Source organism: Hipposideros armiger, unplaced genomic scaffold, assembly GCF_001890085.2.
Source record: "Hipposideros armiger isolate ML-2016 unplaced genomic scaffold, ASM189008v1 scaffold_216, whole genome shotgun sequence".
NCBI classification, from domain to species: Eukaryota; Metazoa; Chordata; class Mammalia; order Chiroptera; family Hipposideridae; genus Hipposideros; species Hipposideros armiger.
Genome location: NW_017731566.1, coordinates 521,204 through 545,327, shown reverse-complemented (window position 1 = coordinate 545,327; position 24,124 = coordinate 521,204). Strand labels below are relative to the sequence as shown.

At 44.9% G+C, this 24,124-nt stretch overlaps 1 protein-coding gene across 1 annotated transcript in view; it reads left to right on the top strand.

Annotated features, from left to right (window-relative positions):
• Positions 1-24,124, top strand: part of DOCK1 (dedicator of cytokinesis 1) — a 461,498-nt gene that overhangs the window by 52,708 nt on the left and 384,666 nt on the right. Inside the window, exons 4-12 of the mRNA XM_019654186.1 lie at positions 1,010-1,065; positions 3,790-3,886; positions 6,257-6,405; positions 10,413-10,548; positions 11,431-11,588; positions 12,812-12,893; positions 13,314-13,449; positions 19,921-19,993; positions 23,057-23,199. Of these exons, the coding sequence (XP_019509731.1) occupies positions 1,010-1,065; positions 3,790-3,886; positions 6,257-6,405; positions 10,413-10,548; positions 11,431-11,588; positions 12,812-12,893; positions 13,314-13,449; positions 19,921-19,993; positions 23,057-23,199 (1,030 nt within the window). The remainder of the gene's footprint in view (positions 1-1,009; positions 1,066-3,789; positions 3,887-6,256; positions 6,406-10,412; positions 10,549-11,430; positions 11,589-12,811; positions 12,894-13,313; positions 13,450-19,920; positions 19,994-23,056; positions 23,200-24,124) is intronic.

Here is a 24,124-nt window from a genome sequence, read left to right as displayed (position 1 = left end):
CTGGTAGGCAGAGGAGCATGAGTGCCCTGCCCTCCCCAGGCATGATAAGTAGTGGTTTCTGTGGGGCCAGATGCTGGGGAGCCCCAGGCAGAAGCTCCTGGAAGCCCCCAATCCACTGAATGGATTTCTGCTGTATTGCCTCTCAAGCAACGCAGGACGCTGTGACCGGCTTGCGTGGCGCTGCCCCCGATCCAGCCCCGGTGCCCGCGGCCTGCCCGTCAGGTGCGCATCTCTGCTCCACTCCAGTAAGGGAGGTGTTTTACTTGCACGGGAAGCAGGACCAACATTCTTGGGGAAGCTCCTGGCACTTCACAGCCCGTGCCCGACACTGCCCTCTGGAGCTGTGTCCCGGGCACCGTTCTGTCAGGCCCGCGTGCCTCCTGCACTGTGGAGAGGCAGAGACTGTGAATGTAAGCTGGCATGCTCCCCCTAGTAGTCATGCAGATTGGGCGAAACTCGCCCACTTTCAGTATTTGATCAGGTAGCCCCTCTGTGTGGAGACTGACGAGAGAGTCCATGGGTCAGGTGAGTCGTCAGTACGTACGTGATGGTCAATGATATAAATTAACTTTCGATAACAAGTTTAGCATTTTGAAAGGAGGACCCGTCAGAGACCATCATCACAAATTATCTTTAGGAACCAGTGGGCTGTTGCTCTGTCTGTTTTCAGGTCAGCAGTGAAAACAAGAGGCGGGGCGTGGGGTGGAGGCGCTATGGAGAGACCCAGCAAAGTCCTGTGGAACTTCTTCCTTGCAAACAAATTGCTTCTGTTTTCTTATAAGACATCAGCAGCCTCTTTGAAACAGGAGCTGATTGAGTTGCCATCTTTTACGCTTCTTTGTTTTCTTTGATATATTATATGTGAGACTTAGCCTAAGACTTGCATAATTAATATAACAGTGATCCAGCCACCTCTACCCCTCACCCCCACCTTTGTGGGGACAGTTGTTTGATTGGCAATCAGCATTCGTATTGGTAATAAAAACCGCTGTCTCTTTTTCCCCTAAAGGGTATATTTCCTGCTTCATATATTCACCTTAAAGAAGCCACAGTTGAAGGAAAAGGGTGAGTCTGCTCTCGATGTTTAATTGAAGAATGCGACTGTTACATTTAGCCTTGCTGCCCTTCCAGACGGCGGGGTAATATTAGGGGGTTGGATAAATGGGTGTGACTGACGGTGACGGGTTTTGGGAGAAAAAGGGGACTTCTGATTTAGAGTCATGTGCAACATGGCTCTGAAGCCAGCACCATAACCGCAGTCACTGCCCTGGAACCTGACGTTGATTTTGGAACGCCTCCTAGGGCCATGCTTCCTTACGAGGTACCCCACGAGGCCGAGGCTGCACAGCCCCCAGCTCTGAATCCATTTTTCTGGAAGACTTTGCAGGCTTCCATACAAGCGGTGTTTCGGGTAGAGCAACAGTTGTTAAATTGGGACGTGTAAAATTTACTTTTGTCCACTCGTGATGTGTGTTTCTTAGAGGTCATAAAAGTGACGTATACGGTCATTAACAGGACACTTGCCGAACAGGAGCCCGTTAGGCAGGAAAGGCAACCAAAGAGCCAGGTGTGAACTGGGAAGAAGGAACATTAAAATGTTTTCCTTGTTTGTCTCTGCTCCATCTTCACACTCAGTTAAATATGTAAATTATAAAATTACTAATCATATGATTACTGCATAATGGCATCCCTTTGGCTGATTACAAAATTGCCTTTCCAAGCACTGCACTTTTAACGTATGGAAAGGACTGGCTTGGGTTCTGCGGTGCCATGATACATCATTAAAGCGAGGAACATAATTAGGGGCATCAGTGCTGATAACCTGGAGCATGGTATTTTTATACAGATAAAATGTTTTGTATGCGGCATTTTAAAGGGAAGGGGAAAAAAAACAAACGGAAAAGTTTTGAAACTTCCACCCAATGGGGAAACGATTGAATAAAGTATGCATCAAGGTATTTTAACGTCCACGCGCCCTCCATGACGTTCTTCCTCTCGGTTTTACCACCCACCCTGAGCGGCAGGCATTGTCGGGTCTCTATAGTGCTGACCCCTGCAGGCAACAAACAAGGTGATTACAAAGGCGATACGACACAGCCATATTAAACAGGTAGAGCCATTGGACACATTCGTCCAAGGACAAATCAGACCCACTGAAAGGAATGCAGACCTGAGCCCGGGACAGCGCGCACACTGAGGCCCTTTCCATGTGAGAACGGAGCTTAACCGAGCTCCAGGCTTCTAATAGCCAGTGGGAAGAGGCCACTGAACACAGCATGAAACTCAGGATCTGTAAGACGAAAACGACCCAGTCGCTGATGGAGGTGCTCACACTGAGCGGAGAGAGATTCTCCCTGGAGGCTTTGTCAGGGTGACACTGCAGAGTGCACTGCACCACATTTTCATCAGCATCCTCACTGGGAGACTTGGTACAGACTTGGCAGGGCTGTGTTAGCAGTCGCATCTCCTCACACACACTGGTGATGTCCCATCAGAGGTTAGTTCCTGAAAGCAGTTTTGTGGGGGGTGGTCTCGCACATCCCCCTCCCTCAGCCATCCGGTCGCTGCCGCGCCAGCAGGAACACATGGCAGACCTCCCCACAGAGGCTGACTTTCTCTCAGTCGCTCCGTTGTCTCTCCCTTTGGGAGCCCCCCATCATTGTGAGTCATTGAAGGCCTGGACCCCACCTGTGGGCTAAGGTCCAGGCCCTGCCCACAGGTCTGGGCCGCGTGCCAATCAAGCTGTGTAGCTGGGACCTGTTTGAGCATCCCTGTGTCTCTCATGCTGGGTGGAGTCTCGTCTGTTCATGACACCTGTGCCTGCTCAGGACCTTTGGGGCCAGGTGGCTGCAAACTCAGTCTTCCCACAGTCCCCAATACTGAGTCCCGTGTAGCACAGTGTCCGACCCAGAGCCTGTGACTGGAAAGCAATGGCTGATTTGATAAAAACAATGCACAAATAGATAACAAGCTAAGGATAAGTCAAGCGTTAACCTGTTGGGGTGTAGAGGAAAGAGAAAGAGGATAATCAGGGTTTAGGGATCAGATAGAACTCCTATGGACATTTGGAAGCTGTAACCTCGCTCAAAGTTCGTCACGGATAACTGCTTCCTGTATTATCATATAATGAGTTTTATACACGATGGAAATGTAAAAATCATCTTAACCTAAACCTGCATTTTAATGCCACAAGAACCGTTGTAATTTATGGCATGTGTAAGATAGATGGGTACACATATTGTGAACCTATTTCCTCTTCCCAGACCTTGATTGATGTTCTGAAGACTTTTGAAGGACATTATTTACCACCTTTATCTTAGCTGGACATCACAGGATAATGGACGAACATGGTCAGGCTTTGTCCAAACATTACTTCTCATGCTTAGAGATGCATGTATTCGTATGTGTGGAAACAGTCTGATTTGTGTGTGTTCTCTCCCATGTGCTTAAATACCGGGGGTGCCAGAAAAAATGTATACAAGGGGAAACTTTGGTCGATGTTGCTCAAGCAGTAGTTCGCCATCATCAGAAGTGTCTGGACGCCGATGGTCACCACTCTGAGCAGCTCTTGTAATTACAAAAGTCAAACGTGATTTGTATTCATCTTTTGTTATTGGTCTATGTTGAGTATTACAATTTTATTACAGTTTTCCTTTCTTAATATGTGTATACATTTTTTTGGCACCCTCTGTATTTAACTCTGTGGCCTAGGTTTGGAATTTACAAGGTGCAACTCGCAGAGTTTAGCGAAGCCACGGACTGAGCTCTCCTTTGCCCCTTTCTTCCCAGGCAACATGAAACAGTCATCCCCAGCGACCTCCCGCTCATTCAGGAGGTCACCACGACCCTCCGAGAGTGGTCCACCATCTGGAGGCAGCTCTACGTGGTGAGAGAACCGGGTGGTGAGGCAAAGCTTGAAAATGGAGCATGGGCTTTCTGGACCTTTTCTGTACTAACAGGATGCTTTTCTTTCCCTGGGAGCCTCCAAGGCAGACCTTCTGAGACAGGGCGGTACTTACAAAGGGCGAAGAAAGCAACACCGTTTCATATTCTGCTCGCCCTCTGGAGCCGTGTGCCCTTTGACCCGCTCTGTGTCAGGTGCAGCGTGCTCGCTGCGGTAAAGGACAATCACTGCTTTCGCCTTCCTTGTGTTGGAAAGGGAACGGGGCTGCTTAGGGCTTTTGAAGGCAAGGTTAGGTGACCTGCATTGATGTACCATCAACGTTTATATACTGGTCATGAAAATGAACACCTGCTCTTAAACTGTAATAGGGCTGATTTGTGGATGCACTAGACAGTGATTACTGTTTATTTTTGCCATTGTCTGCCTGTAGGTATGCCGCTTATCATTTGTGAAAAACCACATGGTCTCTTAGATTTAAGCATGTGTGTTACAGAGGTGGTGAAAGAGTGTATGTCCTGGCTTCGTGCGCAGGAGTCCAGTTCTCCTGATCGCACCTGATCACGGAAGAAGCCTTATGAATTCGGAGATTGAGGCTGTGACATACTCCGTTTCATATTTCCTCAGGGCGTTTCTTTGCACATAAATTCCTATTTGCAGAAGATTCCCTTTTGTTAGCCAGGACTTCTATTCAAAGCATTGATTCCTCATATGCTAATGTTGCCAGTACAGAAGCTGGGGACGCAGGAAAGGCGGTGCGTCAATTTCTTGGGCACACAGACAACTTCCTAAAGTCCCAGCTGCACCCTGGGCAGGCTTGTTGTTTTTGATTATACAGCGGTTTCCTGTAAATGCACAGTAATAACCAGTTGCAGTAATTGTTCATCAAATGTTCTCAAAAACCTAAGAGCGTAAAGCTAGCTCTGAATGTTTTGTGTAAATCTGAGCAATTTTGTAGTCGGTGTTTCACGTTCAACTTAGCAATTTTTAAACAAAAAATATGGCAGCAAAACAAACAGTTGATGCTGACTAGTACGTTAGTGGGCCCGGTCGTGGCCATGCAGCCCTGAAGTCGGCGTTCCTAACGACCACCCTGGTTTCCTTTGGAAGGCTTTATCTTTGCCTTTTACGGACTTCTGTTGTTGGGTTTATGCAGAGCCAAAGAGAGATGCATGTAATATTTTTCTATGGTTTTTAAATTTTTCTCTGCTGTGTGGTTGTAGATGAGTTAGCAAAATAGTAAGGATTTTAGATATTTGATAAAGCCTTAGAAAAATGGACAAGGAGAATTTCTAAGAGGGAAACAAACATTTTCCAACAAATCATTAATTTTGACATGTAGTTTTCATTTAAGAAATTAAACAGGATAATTTTAGAGTTTTATGGGATGTAGAACAGTCTGTTAGGGTGTTATGTGATGGGTGGGTGGTGGGGACCTTAGAAATTCTTAGAAAGAAGGTCAAATACTAGGAATGGTGGGGTGAGAGGTTCAGATATGTAGAGGAGATGCTATTTTGAAAAGTAGCAATGACCACATGCAATTTTGTATAGGGATCATGATTTTTAGAAATTATCAAGTTTCAGTCTCACCCAGATTTCTTTTTGTAGAAAGAACCGCTGGAATATTTTTCCTTTGGACGATCCCTAGTCTCCTCGATGAATTGACCTCTTGCAGTTGCAAAACTGTTGTTTTTCTTTGTACCATCGAGCCACTTGAAATATGTAGAAAGTGATAAAAAGTGTGAAGTTTACATCTTATTTGCATTTTCCTTTTGGCATAAAAGCACTGAGAGCTTGTAGGCTCTGAGTTGGCTTCTTGCAGAAGCTGCTCTGTGTGCTTAGTGTAACACAGTGCTGCGCCGTAGGGGTAGGGATGGGGGGGTGGGGGTGGGGGCCGGGGGCGGCCCCTTGTCCTCCATAGTCAGCTGGCAGCCAGGCCGAGGGATTCAGATCTCAGCGTGCGCAGGGCGTGAGTCGTGTGGGTTCAGACTGATCCTGCGGGAGTGTCAGTGTTTGCTCATCCGTGGGCCAGATACTCGTGGGCCGGCTCTGAGGCTCTCAGTCCAGACCCTGCTCTGGCAGCCTCCTGACTCAGTGGCACGTCGCCTGGAATGTTGGATGGAAGACCGAGGATTGTGCATTACTTTTTGTCCTTTTAGTTTTCTAGTGTCTGATAGGAACCAAATCCCATATAACGTGTTCCAGTTCCATGCTAAAAGCATCTTTCAATTTGATAGATATTGCATCCTATCATATAAAGCGTATACAGCATGTGTATTTGAAAAATAAAAAATCACAATGCTATCTTATACTAAATGCTTTACCATTGGCTTTTCTGTCCCCTCCCTCATGTAGCAAGATAACAGGGAGATGTTTCGAAGTGTGCGACACATGATCTACGACCTTATTGAGTGGCGATCGCAGATCCTTTCTGGAACCCTGCCTCAGGATGAGCTCAAGGAGCTGAAGAAAAAGGTCACTGCCAAAATCGATTATGGAAACAGGTTTGTTTATTTCAACGATGACTTCATGCTTAAAGTATCCAATATCGTAACATCAACAGAAGCCTGGAGGAGACTTAAATCATATTTTATAAAACAAAAATTCTAGCATCACAACAGTGCGTGGTTTTCATTTTGAAAAGGAAGAGGTATGTTCTATTGCATCTGGAACACCAGGCGTTTTCTGAGTCATGCGGAAACCTATCCTTTTCAGGAAGCTGAGGTGGGGGCAGCCCGTCATTTTCACTCTTCTGGAGGGGACCCCACAGTGATCCCCCCAACTAGGAACTTTTCACTTTCTGCTCACGGAGTTTGACTTTGAGTCCAGACATGGGGGGACTTACGCAGTAACATAAGAAGCGCCTGGCTTCTTTCTGTGGCAGCTAAGTTCTGAGAGTTGTAGGGACACCAAAGGTCACCTTAAAACTTGTCACTGGTGTGGGGCTGACAGATTTGGCAAACAGAAGTAGAACGAGCTAAATTTGAACCTCAGAGAAACAACAAATAGTTGTTTTGTGTGAGTACGTCTCAGGCACAGTTCCCACCTCCACGAGCCTCCACCCAGCCCTGCCTGGATGTCCTCGGCCGAGCTGTGCGCCCTTCCCCCATGGAGCTGCGCGATGTGATAGCAAGTGCCGCTGATGCTGAACGGAAATGGGTTGTTTTATCCTCATTCTGCCAGGGCTGGGCCCAGAGTGAGGCTGTGCCCTTTCCCGTCCGATAACGACTTGGTTGTTCATTTAATGTCAGGGCTGCAAAGAAGCCTTGCAAATGATCTGGTCACGTGGTTCCCACATGCTGGCCTGGTTCACCATCGCTGGGAGAGCTTTTAACACGTGCACTCCCGGGACCCACTCCTGAAGAGCCTGGTTTCAGTGGTGTGGGATGCTGGCTGGAACCCTCAGCTCTCGATGGTGCAGCTGGGCCGTGACGGACAGCAGGCTGTGAAACGTCTGGTTTCGTGCAGCTCTCTCATTCTACACAGTAGGATGGAAGCCCAGCGACGAGGAGAGGTTTGTCCCCAGCCGTTCAGCTGAAGAGAACGCTGGGTAAATTAAAGAAGCTTTCTGTAAAAAATCAGAATTATAACATGCTTTCGTTTTCTGGAAATTCATACTTTCAGGTGTGAGAACTTTCCCAAAGTGGCATCACGAGGTAGCTGTAGTGTTTGGATTAGAAAGGCTACAGGAGGACGGCTCTGGGTTTTTCCCCAGAAAGCTGTGGACTTATGGGTATAGGATATGTGAGATTGTCGTGGTGAAACCCATTTCAAGACCAGCTGCCTAAAAAAGCAAACTTTTGGAGCTTTGATTTTATTTTCTATTAGAAGATTGTATTTGGAACTTTTGTTCAGAAACCACCTGCTTAATTTGGCTGCAGGAAGCGACCAAAGCACATTATATCATGGAACAATCCAGTTAGAAAGGAAGCGGTTCCAAACGTCGTTGACTACTTTGATAGGAAAGACAATCCTTAAAAAGACAGTTTTTTGCCCGAGGAACTCAGGTGTACTCCGTCATTTCTCTAAAGCCCAGTGCTCTCTGCACGTATCTCTAGTTCTCCTTCTTCAGAAAAAATAATACAACATAAAATCACAGTGTTCAAAGTTTGACTTTCAAATGGTTTCTGTAATTAAAATCATGGACCACCTTCCTGAAAAATGTACAGTTCACACACACAGTGTTGCATGTAATTTCAGGGGTGTTTCCACTCCTCTCTCGTCAAAGAGCTTTAAATGTCCGTGGAATTGGTCTCTAATGGTGTTCGATTCTCTTGGTCTGCTAAGATGCACCTTCGTAATAGAAAGTCACTCCGGATCCAGACCACTGAGCACCGATTGCTGAGAACAGCACAAAAGGGTGGTTGGCATGAAGACACTCCAGGACAGGCCACTTCCTGTGATGATGTGCGTGTGGCATTCTGGAAAGAGCATGGGCTCAGATTCCAGGCTCTGGACTCCTCTAGATGTTTCTCTGAGTTTAGGTTTCCTCCTCTTAAAAATGGGCCTGACCATCTCTCTTGGCAGGACTGAGGTGAGGAGCATCTGGCAGGATGTATACAGCAGGCTGGCACCTGTGGCCTGAGTGCCCCCTCCTCAGGGAACCTGATTCTGTGTGGCCTGCAAAACCTCTGGCCAGCCCCACCCACACCAGCCTGGGCTCCGCCCACACCAAAACAATCCCCTTCCTACCCTCATTAGCATTGACTCCACCCACAGCCACACCCACACCCACACCGGCTCCTCTCAGGGCCGGTTCAGGGCTGGGATAAGCAATGATATTTGGGAAACAAGTTACAATTAAAAAAAATGCCTTTCTGATCGCCTCGAGACACCCCACAATCCTTGCAGCGGCTGAGGCTGTTTTCATGCCGGGTAAAAAGCCTCTTTACTAACCTCATGCTGCTCACGGGCCCAGGTGGTCCTGCTTCACCATCAGTGAACGTGCTTACTACATAGTAAAAGGACCAAAATAAGGCTTTTGTGATTGCCTTCCAAACGGTGCAGCGGTCCAGCATAACTTTCAAACGAGACCCGTCTGACACGTTATTGGGCTCAATATCCAGCTTTAAGCTGTGTGACCTTCAGAGAACGTGGAGATTAGGACCTCTGATGGAGTCTTTATTGCCAAGTCAACTTTCCTCTTACACGTGTAACTGTTAGACGTTCTTTAATTAAAATTTATCTTTCTCTAAACAGACTTTCCTTTGTCAGATGCTTAAAAAATTAAAAATTTCCGCTTCAATAGACTTATTAATAGCAGACAGAAAATCCCAAAAACATCTGTGGTGAGGGTCCTCATGCCATACCAGAAAGAACACCACAACACTTCACCAGAGCACAACTCTTGGTTTCCGTCTGTATTTAATTGCCTTTTTGTTGTTCTTAAATACAAATTGCGGTAAAAATCACAAAATGATTTTGTTGGATTTGGGGAAACGGAGAGAATGTTGCCCAAAAGCATTTCCGGAGGTAGATGGGCAGCTTGATTGGCCAGAGGCTGCGTGTGGGGGGAGTTGGCTGCCACACTGCACCTCCTGCCAGAAAGGTGCTGAACGTCATTGTGGATGACTTCCATATGTGTGCAGATGAAATGCAACAGAACATCTTGATTGAAAAATCTTCTGATGGGCTAATTTAGGGATCAGAACTGACTCTAGGTAGAAGGAAAGCTGTGATGACTCCCCCAGGGGCAGTGATGAGTAAACAGTGAGTGGTGGGTGTGCCTCGGCGCCAGCCTTTCCACCCTTCCTCCTGCCCCACCAGCTTGACGTATTCGGATGTAAGGGTTTGTGTGTATGTATGTGTATAAGCAGAGGGTGCCAAAGGAAATGTATACACATTTGAAGAAAGGAAAACTATTACAATTGTAATACTCAATATATACCAATAAGAAAAGATGAGTACAAGTCACGTTTGGGTTCTGCAATTACAAGAGGTGCTCAGAGTGGTTCCCATCAGTGTCCAGACACTTCTGATTACGGCGAACTACTGCTTGAGCAGCGTTGACCAAAATGTCCACTTGCATACATTTGTTTGGCACCCCCGGTATATGTGTATATACATGCAAACTACACAGACACACAGACACACACACACACACACACACACAAACTATATGTGTATGTATACACAGACATATACACACTTTTCCTATATACCATGCCTCCCACAACATACATAGCACGTGTGTGCTTTAAACTCTCCACACTGGTCACATAATAATAACATATTTCGTTTGTGCTTTGTCGATCTGTAAAATTTCCCATTGTAAGACAAAGTCACTGTTGCAATGGAAGTAAAAGTTGAGTACTTTGTGTTTTCTTGTATCCAAGTAGATATGTTTTAAGTTAAAGAAGGTGACCTTACAGAATTATGTTCCCTGAATGTTTGTGGTGACCCCGACTTGCTGGGATGTTTTAATCTGCTCAGTTGCCAGGGCTGAAATTGTGTTAGAGAATTTAAGGCCCTTGGTTTGTGTCCATGAAGTTCTGAATTCTTGTCATTGTAGAATTCTCGATTTGGACTTGGTGGTGAGAGACGAAGACGGGAACATCCTGGACCCAGAGCTAACTAGCACGATTAGTCTCTTCAGAGCTCACGAAATCGCTTCTAAACAAGTGGAGGAAAGGTTACAAGAAGAAAAAGTAAGTTCAGTGCTTTGTAATACGCCATTTACGTCTGGAGTACACTTTCTCGGGAATGATTATCCACACCAGGAAAACACCGGCGAAGCCCAGAATTAACACTAGAAAGGACCTGAACAGGCAACGGACCCAGCACATTTCATACAGTGATGGATGGAACGGAGCCCGGTGTCAAATCATGGTGCTCATGACCTGGAAGGGTTTCATCCCTTGGGGGTGGGGGGTGTGCAGCGTCGCCCTCCATCTCAGGGGGCAGGACCCTAATAATTGGCTTTCTGTTCTCATCTCATGGGAAACAGTATTTGATTCTGTACATCCTGTTTGATCTGAGGAGGAGGGTGACATATTGTAAGCTTGATGAAGGCAGGGAACGCATGTCTTTTTTATCTTTCTCATCTTCAATGGCCTTTAATGGTATCTAGTATATGGTAGATATTCAGAAATCAATCGACTGATTGAGGCACCCATTCCTTCAGCAAGTAATTATTGAATATCTACTGCGTGCCAGGTACTTAGGACATAATGATGAATACGATAGAGGTGTCCTCAGAGGGTTTAGTCTCATGGGAGAACCCAAAATGAAGCAAGCCACTACACCTGCAATCACCATTCTGATTTATTGCTTGGACCCTTCAGCATTTTATATCTCTGATGAAAATACTCCGTACGCACGTGTGACCCTTGCCCAGGGCGTTCTTGGTTTTAGTTGGGCGTTTGCTTGTTTTGAGAACTTGAAGCAGGGACAAGAAAGCTACTGCCTGAATGGCTGTGCTGTGCTATGCCAACTGGTTCTGTACCGTGTTCTGTTCCGTAGGGAATAAAACAGCAAGGGGCAGTGATGACTGTTGCTAACCCACCTTTCTGTTTTCCTTCCGCTTCCAGTCTCAGAAGCAGAACATAGATATTAACAGACAAGCCAAGTTTGCCGCCACTCCTTCTCTGGCCTTGTTTGTCAACCTCAAAAATGTGGTTTGTAAAATTGGAGAAGATGCCGAAGTGCTCATGTCGCTTTATGACCCCGGGGAGTCCAAATTCATCAGGTCAGTGACGTGCCGGGCTGCTGTCCTTGCTCTGGTCAGCGTTAGGGCAATGGCCTCAGACCCGGCACAGGGGTTTGCTCCCGCAGAGGGCTCTGGGGGCATCAGCTGGCCAGAGTCTGCCATCAGCTGAGCCGGTGCCCTGTGGGGCAGTGTGATGGCCGCTAGCTTGGGCTCGGGGCCAGGGTCGGCTTTCTTACGTGTCCAGTGGGTCTTTGATTGTAGAGTTTTTGTCTTGTAAAGTTTTAAGGACCTAGCAACTGAAGATTGGAGTAATTAATGCCCTGTCTCTTATGTTCGTAAGATTTTATATACACAAGGTCCCCAAATAGCATGGTTCCCTTCATCTTGTTTTTTTTATTTATTTTTTGTTCTCTGTGAATGTCACCTCTGGACCTTTCACCTATTGTTATTTCTCCAATATGATTGGTTGGAATATAGTGTCCAAAACGGTGCCTGCCTCCTAAAGGCTGTCAGTTAATAGTTGTTGACTAAAATACTGTACATCGCATGTGCCACTCCTGTCCTTTCTGATATGGTGGTCTCTTTCTTAGCTCTTGCCTTTGTCCCTCAGTATAACTTTCTCTTTGTCCAGACAGAAAAGTGATGGTTAAGATTATGTGTGAAGTGTGTGTGTGTGTGTGTGTGTGTGTGCGCGCGCGCGCACACACATGCCCATAAAAGTCCAGTATCTTCACTTATATTACTCAAAAACAGTATGTAACAGAAAAAAGAACAAATGGGTGAATTTCATTCTCACTTCTGATAAGGACTTTATTTCTTGTGTTTTTAGGTCATATTTGGTTTGTCATAGACTCTGAAAGAAACATGCAGTGTTTATATTATAAATGGATGGTGAATTTTAAACTGTAGTTATTCTAAAAGAACAAGGATGCTTTCGAGATAAATAAATGTTGATCTGGCATTTGTAATCATAGATCCGTCCATTGTAATCATAGCCCTAGACATCCAAAAGAAAAACCTCCCAAGGGCTTGGTGCAGGCAGCCCTCGAACCGCACCTGTGGGCTTCCCACCTGCATGGGCCATTCCCTCCCTCCCGTGGTAACAGAAGGGCAGCTCTGTTTGACACTGTTGATATTTCTGAACTCACAGTTTTCTGTGCCGTGGACCTTCTGTGACAGTAACTATGAGTCAATGTGGGGGTACATTTGGTGTCCTGTTATATTTGGAAAATTAATTTGCTTTTCTTTCTTTCTTTTTCAAGTGAAAACTACCTTGTTCGCTGGTCAAGTTCAGGATTGCCTAAAGACATAGACAGATTACATAATTTGCGAGCTGTTTTTACTGTAAGTGAATCCAACTTTATTCAGTTGAATTGCTCCCCTTTCAAATGATGATTTTGAACGATGCCCCTCTGACCTCCTGGGGCTCTAGAGCCTGGGTTTTTGGGACCCCTGTAATACATGCTAATGTAGTTATAGCACCCCCTTCCCAGAAGCCTTATGGGTCTCTAGTTTCCCTTAAAATCCCCAGAACAGAGATTTACTCCAGTACCATGAACAGTGCTCTTAAGCTTGTATCTTACATCCACTTGAGGTTAATTGACTATTGTTATTCAGTTCCTTTTCACCATGTGAACAGCTTATTAAAATGCTAAAAACTGGTTAGAGAAATGAGTCGCCATCCATCTCTTTACTGTCCGTTTCAATTGAACCTGCATTGAGTAATGGTGCTCCACAGTAATTTATGGAAATGAATGTTTCCAGGACCTCGGAAGCAAAGACCTGAAAAGGGAGAAAATCAGCTTCGTGTGTCAGATCGTGCGCGTGGGCCGCATGGAGCTGCGGGAGAACAGTGCCAGGAAACTGACCTCGGGCCTGCGGCGGCCTTTCGGCGTGGCCGGTAACCATTTGTCTCCTCCTTGTTACAAGTTCACCCTGAGCAGAGAGCTGCTGCTGCGCTGCCGCTGCCACTGGATGGTGGATCTGTCAGCTTGTCTGTGGGAGAGAAAGAAAATCTGTCGGTTCTCCTCTGGGTGGTTTGAGGTCCACAGGCTGCTCAGGATGCAGCCGAGTTTCAGACGTAAATCACGGATTTGGTTTTAAAGTGGGTCCCTTCTCCTGGGGAGACCCTGACCCCATTTGCAGCCTGGAGGGAAGCCAGTCATTGGGGCTGTCAGGATTCTGGATTGAATGATTGATTGATTGATTGATTGATGAAGAGGTAGAAGAAGAGCAAAGCAGGAGGACGTAGACCCTGACCATCGTCTCCATGTTTGTGCTCTGGTTTGGTTTGGTTTGGTGACAGCACAGGAGAAGGGGGAAATTAGCTATCTCTGTTGGGCAAAGATGGAAGTGTCCCCAGGAAGCCCTCATCAGTGGGCCTTCGTCACTGTCACTCATTTTTCACTTTTTTGGGAAGGGAGTTTCCTCACGATTTGATGGCTGTAGTGGCGTTTCGCTCCACAGCCTCTATTCTCGTCCTTTTTGTGAATCTTGGGACTTAATGTGAAGACATATGTGGGAAAAGTTCTTTATTTCTGATACGTAGCTGTGTGTCTTGTATGAACAGCAATGGAAGACATTCTTTACCTTGGCTACCCGGAAACTCAGGGCTTAGTTTTTGTTTGTTTGTTTTCTCGTTTTGTTTTGCTTTGTTTTTAACCCCTTTTAAATAGACTTTACTTTTAGAGCAGTTTTAAGGTTCATAGCAAAATCGAGCAGAGCATATAGAGATTTCAGAGCATTTCCACCTGTACCCCTTTTCCCACGCGAGCACAGCCTCCCCCCACTGTTCACATCCTGCGCCAAGGTGCTGCGGTTGTTACAACAGATGAACCCCCACTGACGCGTCACCCACAGTCCATAGTTTACATGAGGGCTCACTCTGGGTGTTGGACATCCTGTGGGTTTTGACAAATGTTTAATGGTCTTATATCCCCCATTTTAGTATCATACACAGTTTTTTCACTGCTGTAAAAATCCTCTGCCTTCTGCCTGGATTTTATTGCTAAAACATCAAATCATTTAAATAAATGATTTACTGTGATATCAGGATTAAATAATAAGCGATATAGGCATTCTGAGAAAGAAGCACGTTAATTCATTTTACTTCCATTTACCAACAGGGCTGTATGATGGGGTGGGGTATACCTTTGAATTTCCATTTGTGAGTGAGATTTTGAGGGCGAGGTTGCGTTTCTGAGGTCCCCAAGAGTGTGGGCTCAGGACATCGCTTCACGTTTTCTTCCCTGATTACGTGAATACATGCTTTAAAAGTGTACCTCTGCTTTTCAGAACCTGTAGTATCTTTTATGTGTAATCTGATACTATACTTGAAATACATGTAATTTTTCAGGGTCCTTTTTTCTCTTTCCCAGCTCTATGGTAGTTTTAAGGGAGTATTTTAATTTCACCTCAGGTGTATTGGGCTTCGCTTACTTGACCAGAGAAGTCTTTGACAGTGTATGTAAGTTGGGCCTCTTTCCCACACAGATGCTGTAAATTCTTTGGTTATTATGTTACCCATAAAGCGATAAGTTCCTCTGAGTACACAGATTTCTTAAAACAGTGATGACCTTCTAGACCAGAGGCTAACAGTTTTGCCCGCCTTCTGATTACAATGGAGATCTTCTCAGCTTTCACAGGTTGACTTTTTTGCATGTGTGATGAAAATGTGATTGATATCTTGTTGGGTGTGGTTTTTACATGGATGTATGCATTTTTCAGAATTCATGGAGCTAGATTATAATCTGTGCATTTTATTTAAATTTTAAAAATAATGGTAGCAACAATAAAAAAGTCATTTCAAAGCATCATTTCCTATAAAAACTTTTCCCTGAGCCCCACTTCCAACACAGGCTGGATTACCCCCCATAACACCCTATGAATTCTTCTATCATAGGACGTAACATCCCGCTGTGCGAACACAACTATTACAATTCTTTGCCCACCGCTCTAGACTGAGCTTTACAGGGCAAAGACCATGACTTAGCAGCAGCATTTCCCTAGGGCCTGCTACACCTTTGTGGCATCTTCACTACCACAGAAAGCATTTTGGAAAAAAAACATGCTGAAATGTTCACAATGAAATATAATGGTGGAGATGGCTAGAGGGATACAGGAAAAGATTTCCGAGGTTGTAACATGACTAAAATCATATTACATCACAGAAAAATGTAATCACCAACTACAATTACTTTATTTTTCTTAGTCAAACTATCCCTGGCATTGCTCTTTTTTTCATTTTTCTTTTCACATCTTGACCTCCTCTATTCATTTCTCCCACCGAGCCCCTGCCTCTGGCAACCACCAATCTGTTCTCTGTATCCATGCTTTTTTTTTTTTTTTTGCATATAAGAAGTTCGCATGGCATTTGTCTTTCTCTGACTTAGCAAAATGCTCCCGAGTTCTATCCATGTTGTCGCAAATGGCAAGATAACTCTTTTTCATATAATTCCAATATATATATATTAGTATTTATATATATATCACAATTTCTTCATCGATTTATCCATCATCAATTGATACTTCATGATTTCCATATCTTTACTATTGTAAATAATGCTGCAATGAACATGGGCTGCACATATCTTTGTGAGTTGGCGTTTTCACTTTCTTCAGATAAATAACCCAGAAGCGTAATTGCTGGATCACGTTGTATTTCTATCGTTAATTTTTTGAGGGCCCTCCACACTGTTTTCCATAGCAGATACACCTTCTTACATCCCCACCAACAGTGCACAAGGCTTCCCTTTTCTCCACGTCCTCGCCAACACTTATTTCTTACCTCTTTGATGACGGCCATTCTAACAGGTGTGAGGTGGTCGCTTACTGTGGTTTTGATTGGCATTTCCCTGATGATCAGTGATGTTGAACATCTTTTCACGTACCTGTTGTTCGTCTGTATGTCTTCTCTGGGAACATGTTTATTCAAGTCTTAGCTAAGACCCAAGCTGGGATTAGATACCCAAGTTTTAATTGATTTTTTTTTTTTTTTTTTTGCTGTGGAGTTGTGTGAGTTTTTTATATGTTTTGGATATTGGCCTCTTATCAGCTATATGATTTGCACATATTTCCTGCGATTCAGTGGGTTGCTTTTTCCTTTTGTTCATGGTTTCCTTTGCTGTGCAGAAGCCTTTTAGTTTGATGTGGTCCCACTTGATTGTTTTCGCTTTTGTTGCGTTTGGTATCAGATTCAAAACATCATCTTAGCTAAGACCTATGTCAGGAAGCTTACTGCCTATGTTTTCTTCTAGGAGTTTTATGGTTTCAGGACTCACATCCAAGTCTTTAATCCATTTGGAGTGAATTTTTGTGTATGGTAGAAGATAGCGGTCGAGTTTCATTCTTTGGCATGTGTCTGTCCAGTTTTCCCAAACCACTTATTGAAGAGACGTTCCTTTCCCTATTGTATGTTCTTGGCGCCTTTGTCATAACTTAATTGACTATATATGTGTCAGTTAATTTCTGGGCTTCCTATTTTTTTCTATTAATTTATGTGTTTGTTTTTATGCCAGTACCATCCTGTTTGAATTTCTACAGCTTTGTAATAGAGTTTGAAATCAGGGAAGCATGATACCTCCAGCTTTGTCTTTCTGCCATTCCTGTGCAAGTACAGTTTGCACATACGGATTTAATTCTGAGGCTTTATCCAGAATAACTTCTGCCTGTTTACGCCCACAGAGTCCCAGTTAGCAAAGTGTTCGCCGTAAGCCTACACTTCTTCGATGTCTATTGAACATATACGTTATGCTTCTTTTTTAATCACATAAAAGTGATATAAAATTGTAAAATTATGAAAAGGAAAGAAAAGTGTAATTAAAACATAAGACAGTCATAATTTTAACCTGGGTTTTACCTCATGATAACCCAATATATTTCTAGTTTTTTTCTCTATGTGTGTGGTTTATAATTTTTTAAAACAAGTTCAGATCCTACTGTGTCTGGTGTTGTATTTTGTGTTGTTTGTTTATTTACTCTTTTGGTCTCTTTAGCCTTTATTTTTTTTACCATTTAACCATTTTTAGCGTATAGTTCAGTAGTGTTAAGTATATTCACATTGCATATTTTGTACATTTTGATCTTTTAAAAAAATGTAACATCTTATCATGAACACTTCATTTTATTATTTGAAATTTGGGGTTTTCATTGGCTATTATCTATGGCTGTGTCATTATTTCAACAACCCCTCTATTTTTGGGCTTTGGGGATGCTTTCAGCTTTGTGGTAAAGTAGGTATGCGCTGAACAGCCTTGAACTTGGAATTTTGTGCCCCTCTGACGGTTTGCGGAGGATGAACCCCAAGAAATGGAGCTGCATCCTGGCCTCCTTCATGCCTCGTGCGCAATTGCTGTGAGCACGCTGTCCTGAGGTGACCTCCTGAGCCTGCCAGGCCTGTCTTCTGCCGTGTGTTCCTCCTCCCTGGCCTCCCGGTTTTCCTGCCTTTGCCGTCCCTGATCCTCCGTCACTGCGTCACGAGGCCACCTCCCTGCATGACGCGATGTCACGTTTGCCAGGCCTTTCTTACCCTCCATCACACAGTCACACGGACTGCATACAGCTGGGCTCGTGGCTTTCATAAGACTGGTCCTCAGACCTGAATGTAGAGACCCTGAGCTGTCAGCGTGGAGGTCACCCCTCCTCCCATCCCCCTTCCCAGTCCTTCATCTCTTCCTTTGGTGACAGGGACCTTTTGAGGCCAAAGTCCCAACCACAGTGAGAACGTCCTTGCATGGGCCTGCGTGTTGAAGAGTGGCGAGGGAAAGTCATTGGGAAAATACGTGATGACCGATTTCTAAGCCTTCTCTGAGGCTTGGGGTGGGCAGGCCGGAAAGGGTTGTCACTTCTGGGGACAGCAGGAGTAAGGCTGCCTTCTCCACAGTGGCACTCACGCTGAGGTTGCATTTCTTGCGCCCTTGCTGGGATGCGCTGCTGTCTTTCTGGTGTGTTCCAGGGCTGCAGCCTGGGGATTTGGCAAGAGGGATGGACGCCAGGGAGACTCACAATCAGCTGGTGGGATGAGTCCTGTGACAGAGGACACCCGTTGCCCACTGCCAGCTGGGGTGCGGGGATGGTCTCCTAGGTCAGATGAACCTTGTTCTGCCCCTAGCTGGGTGTGTGGACTGTTGCTACGAGTACCAGAGGCTGGTTGGACTTTGGCTATAAAATCAGCTCTACTGGAGGATTCTGAACAGGTGGTCAAAATGTGGTCTTGGACCTAACAGCATCTTAACAATATGGTGATTGCCATGCCAACCAGTCACCACCAATAGTGCTTGAAGCTGGAAAGTCTTCTACCAGGTGGAGACTGGAGTCCAGGCCATTCGTTTCTTGAGCAACAGCAACTCCATGCTCCAAATTATTTGCGACTCTTTTACCTATGTCTCTAAACACATCGGTAGGCTCTTTGCTCTCTGAGTAGCACTGGTTCCCGGGCATGTGTGGGGGTGTTTTTCCTTAGGATGCACTCTGTAGGGCTCCACTAAACCAACCGGCAGGTCGGGATGCCTGTGTCCTGGTCCCACAGATCCCTCCCCAGTTTTTGGAGGGGAAGGTGATAGAAATGCCCACATTTGCAATATAAGATTCTACTCACTAGGGAAGGGATTGTGGAAAAACATATAAATGAGGTATGTTGCTCACTTATCTTTGGTCAAATGTGGAGGCTGAGCAGAGACAGCGTCCAGTGTCACCGAGGGCCAGTCTTGGGCTTTCTTGCTGTCTTGCTGGTCTGAACTTGGGTATGGTGGCTTTCTGGCTCTCTGACTTTGGGAAATTTCACTCATTCATGTCTTTGAGCCTCGGTGTCCTCAGCTGTGTCGTAGGTGATTGTGAAGGATAGCTGTCGTGTGACCCTTGAAACAGCGTCCATAGGTATCAGCATGTGGTGTGTACATTGCAGCTACTTTGTTATGATTGTATTGCTGGGGGGAGTGCAGTAACCAAAGCACGCTGGCCAGTATGGCAGCCCCTTGCCACGTGTGGCTACTTAAATGAATAAAATCAAAGTGAAAATTCAGTTCGTCCATCACACTTGCTTGCTACATTTCAGGTGCTCATTGTTAGAGAAGATTCTATCGTCACACAGAGTGCTCTCAGAAAGTACAACTCTAGGGTGCCCATTGAATAACCGGCAGAGGGATTTATTAACTGGAACTGGGCCATTTGAGCCTCAACTCCATTTTGGCCTCTGTTTGCAGAGAACTTCCTTTGTCTTTCAAACAGGGAAATGATTTACTTGAATATAAGAAAATTCCCCCCTGCAGTTCATGCTGTTGTGTGTCTGAAGGCATTCTAATGTTCCTTTGTTTGTTTGTTTTCTGTGATTATAGCATTTGTACAAAAACAATCTCTGTTCTTTTCTTGTCCCCAGTGATGGATGTAACAGATATAATAAATGGAAAAGTAGATGACGAAGATAAACAGCATTTCATCCCCTTTCAGCCGTAAGTATGGAACTGGATAGAATATGGAAAACGTATGTTTGTAATAATTATCTTCATAATTAAGCTTATAAATTCAGCACAAATAGGGATTGATTATTTTGTAATAATGACAAATCAGTTTAGTCACTGCTATAACACATGGGATTTTTGTAGCCATAAGAACCCAGGGTTAAAGTTAGTTTACCATTTTGCAAGTAGAAGATTTTACATGTAATCTCGGAATTGCCTTATTGCATGGGGCACGCGGAATGACAGTTCTGCTCCGAGCGTGGATGTTTCTTTACATAATTGATTTATTCTAGCAGTGATTCACATTTCCAAAATATAGTACTTTCAAATTCATCACAGGAGGTTGCAGTTTTTAAAATAGAAAAACAAAACAATGAATTTTTTTGTAAAGTGAGAAATAATACTTTCAAGCGAGTGCGCTGCTGGTTTTTCTGTCTTGATTGGTGCTGAGCGTGGACTTTAGCTGTCCGTGCCATTTTAAGGATTTGTCCGGGATTTCTCTAGTTCTGACATGAAATCTGCAGTGGCACAGGGAGCTTGGAAAGCGTTTGGAGGAGATTCTTTAAATTGATTCTCTGATTTGAAGGTAGATCCTGTGGAAAAGGCTGAAAGAATTGGTATTATTTCCCTGGAGATTAAAGCAGGAGGGAACCTAGCTAATGGTCTGAGGCCACTTCAAGGGCACTGCTACATCTCAGCCGGGGGTGGAGAGAGAGCGAGAAAGGGATTAGAATGGTTCAGGTCAATTGTGAGAGACAGCTTCCTCCTGGGGTGTGAAATCGCGGAAGAGGAGTGAATGACAAGGCAAGTTAGCATGACCTGTCATCTTGCCCAACATTCTCCCTTTTCTCCTCATTTCTGGTTTGACGTGAGTGGTTGCAAACTTGAAACAAGTTTGATTTTAGAAATTTTACATCATTTTCAGGTGTTGGCCGAGGGGGTTTGGAGGTGGGTGATACGCAGTGGGGGGCTGAAGGCGTCCTGTCTGGGGATTGCGAGGGGCAGGCGATAGAGTCCGCTTCCCTGTGGGCCCCACCTCCTTGCATGAACAGACCACCCCACTCAGCCCCAGGATTGACCACTTGTTCAAGATGAGAACAGAGTGGTTTGTCTGGGGCTTGGCTCAGAAGAAAACCCTGTACCCTTTGACACGAGAGTACCAGAAAAGCCTGCACTATTGAGCTCGCAGTTGGGGTTCCGTTATATGTGTCTCCCAACCGGAGGCAAAAGTCATTTGTGGCTTCAGTGCTTCAGATGTACTCTTCTGCCCCAAACAGTAACCGCTAGCCACATGGGGCTACTTCAGTGAATGAAAATGAAATAAAATCAAACATTTAGCTTCTCAGTCACACGGGTCCCATTTCAAGTGTTCAGTTCCACATGTGGCTAAGCGGCTACCTTATCGGTCAGCGCAGAGTTAGGACGTTTCCACCATCCCCTGGATAGAGCTGCTTCAGAGCTATACCCAGTGAAGGTAGTTACAAAGGAAGCCAGCTCTGCAGAATCTAGAAGCTTCCTCAGTAGACAAGGGGACCATTGTCTTTGAACATGGGCAGATAATGAGGTAATACATAAAATACACCTTTGTAAGATGAGAATATCAAGCTGCTGCTTTTGCCATGAGAAATAATGCGGCCCAGTACTGGTTTGAGTGCTCTAGTATGGATTAGACCTCAGAGCTTCTCAATACCCAGATGTACCGCTGAGTCGAAATTACCCATTGCCTGCTAGTGTCTTCTGGGAAAAGTCAAGGGGAAAAAAACAAACAAACTTGGGTGATTGTTTGAAAAGTTAGGGGGATTCTTAGTGTTCGATTCACTAATCTAAAGAGCATCAGGACATGTTGTGAGCTACTTGAGATGGCATATTGCCACCATCTTTTTCCATCGTTCAGTGAACTGTCCACTTGAAAAAATATTATTACGTGTTCAACTCTCACTGTAATCTGTAACTCCTTGCTCCATTAAAGGAAGACTAATATCCAGATTAATATTTGCAGTGTTGGAAACAAAAGAGCAACATGCCTTTAATAGCAAAATAAGCAATGAAACCAGTTCTTTGGGAAATGCCATGCTAATGAAACCGTTTTTTGCTCCATTAAAACTGATTTATTGTATTACAGGATAAGTTTTAGGGAAGGAGGCACAGTGTACATTTCTCTCTCTCTCCCCGTGTCTTTTTTAACTTGGTGAAGTAGATTAAAATAGTCCTCAGCTCTCTTGAGTAATGTGGGCTCAAGTGATGAATAATACATGTCCTTGGTTCTAGAAATGATTTTAAACATTGTGTACATGACGTATGTTTCCTTGCTCATTGAATATCGCCCTTTGCTGTGCTACACAGAATTTCTCTTTGCACATGTTGCCTATTTGCATTTATTCTCTTGGTTCTAGTGCAGCTTCTGTTAAAAGCTCCCGATTGCTGGGCCCCCAAAATATTGGTGGTTGACATCCATGGTTGTGCCAGGATTTCACTTTTCAGACACGGTGGTTGTCGTCTTCAAAGACCACGCCATGTTTTTCACATTTAAGTATTTTAGGCTGTACCGAGTACACAGTCTGATGCAGGGGAGTGGTCACCACCTAAGCTTCCCAAGACATTAAGCTGGAGGAGTCTTTTTTTTGGGGTATATATTTTTGCCTTTTCCTTGAAACCACCTGCCTATTGACCTATGCCATGGCCAGGAGCTATTGAAATTGAAGAAATGGCCATCAGTATTCCTTGGGATTAAATGATGCCCAACCACATTACTTTCAGAGAAGCTCCCCTTTTTTCTTTATTGCCTGCTAAAAAGAGTGCAGGCCTGGCACCCCTTTGTTTCCTGGGGATAGGATCAACCTCGTTTGCTTTACTTTTCTCATGTGGTTCAGCATTTTCCTGATCAATGCTCTTCCGTGTCTCTCTTGTCACCTATCCTGTCCTTTGTCGTGCGTTGACTCATGATGACTCTCTCGCACTCGGTGACGATGATCTCTTGTGTTCCCTTGTTACCGTGACCTCTGGGTCTCTGTGCCCCTTTGTCTCCTGTGGTCTTGCTCGTCCCGTGCCCTCCAGGCTCGCGTTGGATGACGCCATTCGACACAAGCCGCTGAACATGTCATCCCGTTTTTCACCCAGGGTGGCAGGGGAGAATGACTTCCTTCAGACTGTTATAAACAAAGTCATTGCTGCCAAAGAAGTCAACCACAAGGGCCAGGGTACGTATTCTGTTGTTTTGTTTCTATAGATGTCCACTTATATGAACTTGGGACAGTGCTGTGTGGTTTGCATTTTAGTTTGATGATCATGATGGGGGTGATAATAATGATAAAGATGATGATGAGGATGATGGTGATGGTGATAATGAGAGAGATGATGGTGATAATGATGATGGTGGTGATGATGGTGGTGATGGTGGTGATGATGGTGATGATGGTGGTGATGGTGGTGATGGTGATAATAACGATGGTGATGATGGTGATGGTGGTGATGATGGTGGTGATGGTGGTGATGATGGTGGTGATTGTGGTGATGATGGTGATGGTGATAATAACGATGGTGATGATGGTGATGGTGGTGATGAGGTGGTGATGGTGGTGATGGTCATGGTGATGATGGTGGTAATGATGATGGTGATGATGGTGGTGGTGATGGTGATGTTGATGATGAAGACGATGATGGTCATGACGATGGGGAAGGTGATGATGGTGATGATAATGCTGCTGCTGCTGTTGATGGCGTGTACTTGTCCCTGACATAGCATAGGAGGGTTCCCTTCCTGGTCACCTTTATGAGCATTGCTGAGAGCCAACCTAGATGAGAGGGGAAGGCTGAGTGGGATACAATGAGATGTTTGGAAACCAGAGTTGATGAGACTGGAAGCAACTCATTTGTTTGCCTTCCTCAGTCTTCTCTAGTCACCTCTCTCATCCTAATCATTTTTTAAAACACTTGATGAGTTTGCAAGAGAACACAGTAGCTGTCCACTGGCTGTTACATCACCTCGCTGTTTATAGACTCATGGAGACATTCGCCCCACCTTCCCACACACTCTTCTCTCTGCTTATCCTTGCCTGTGTCATCCTAATCACTGCCACATTGTTTTCTGGGACCCCTTCTCCTGTGCCCCTGAGAAAGTGGCTT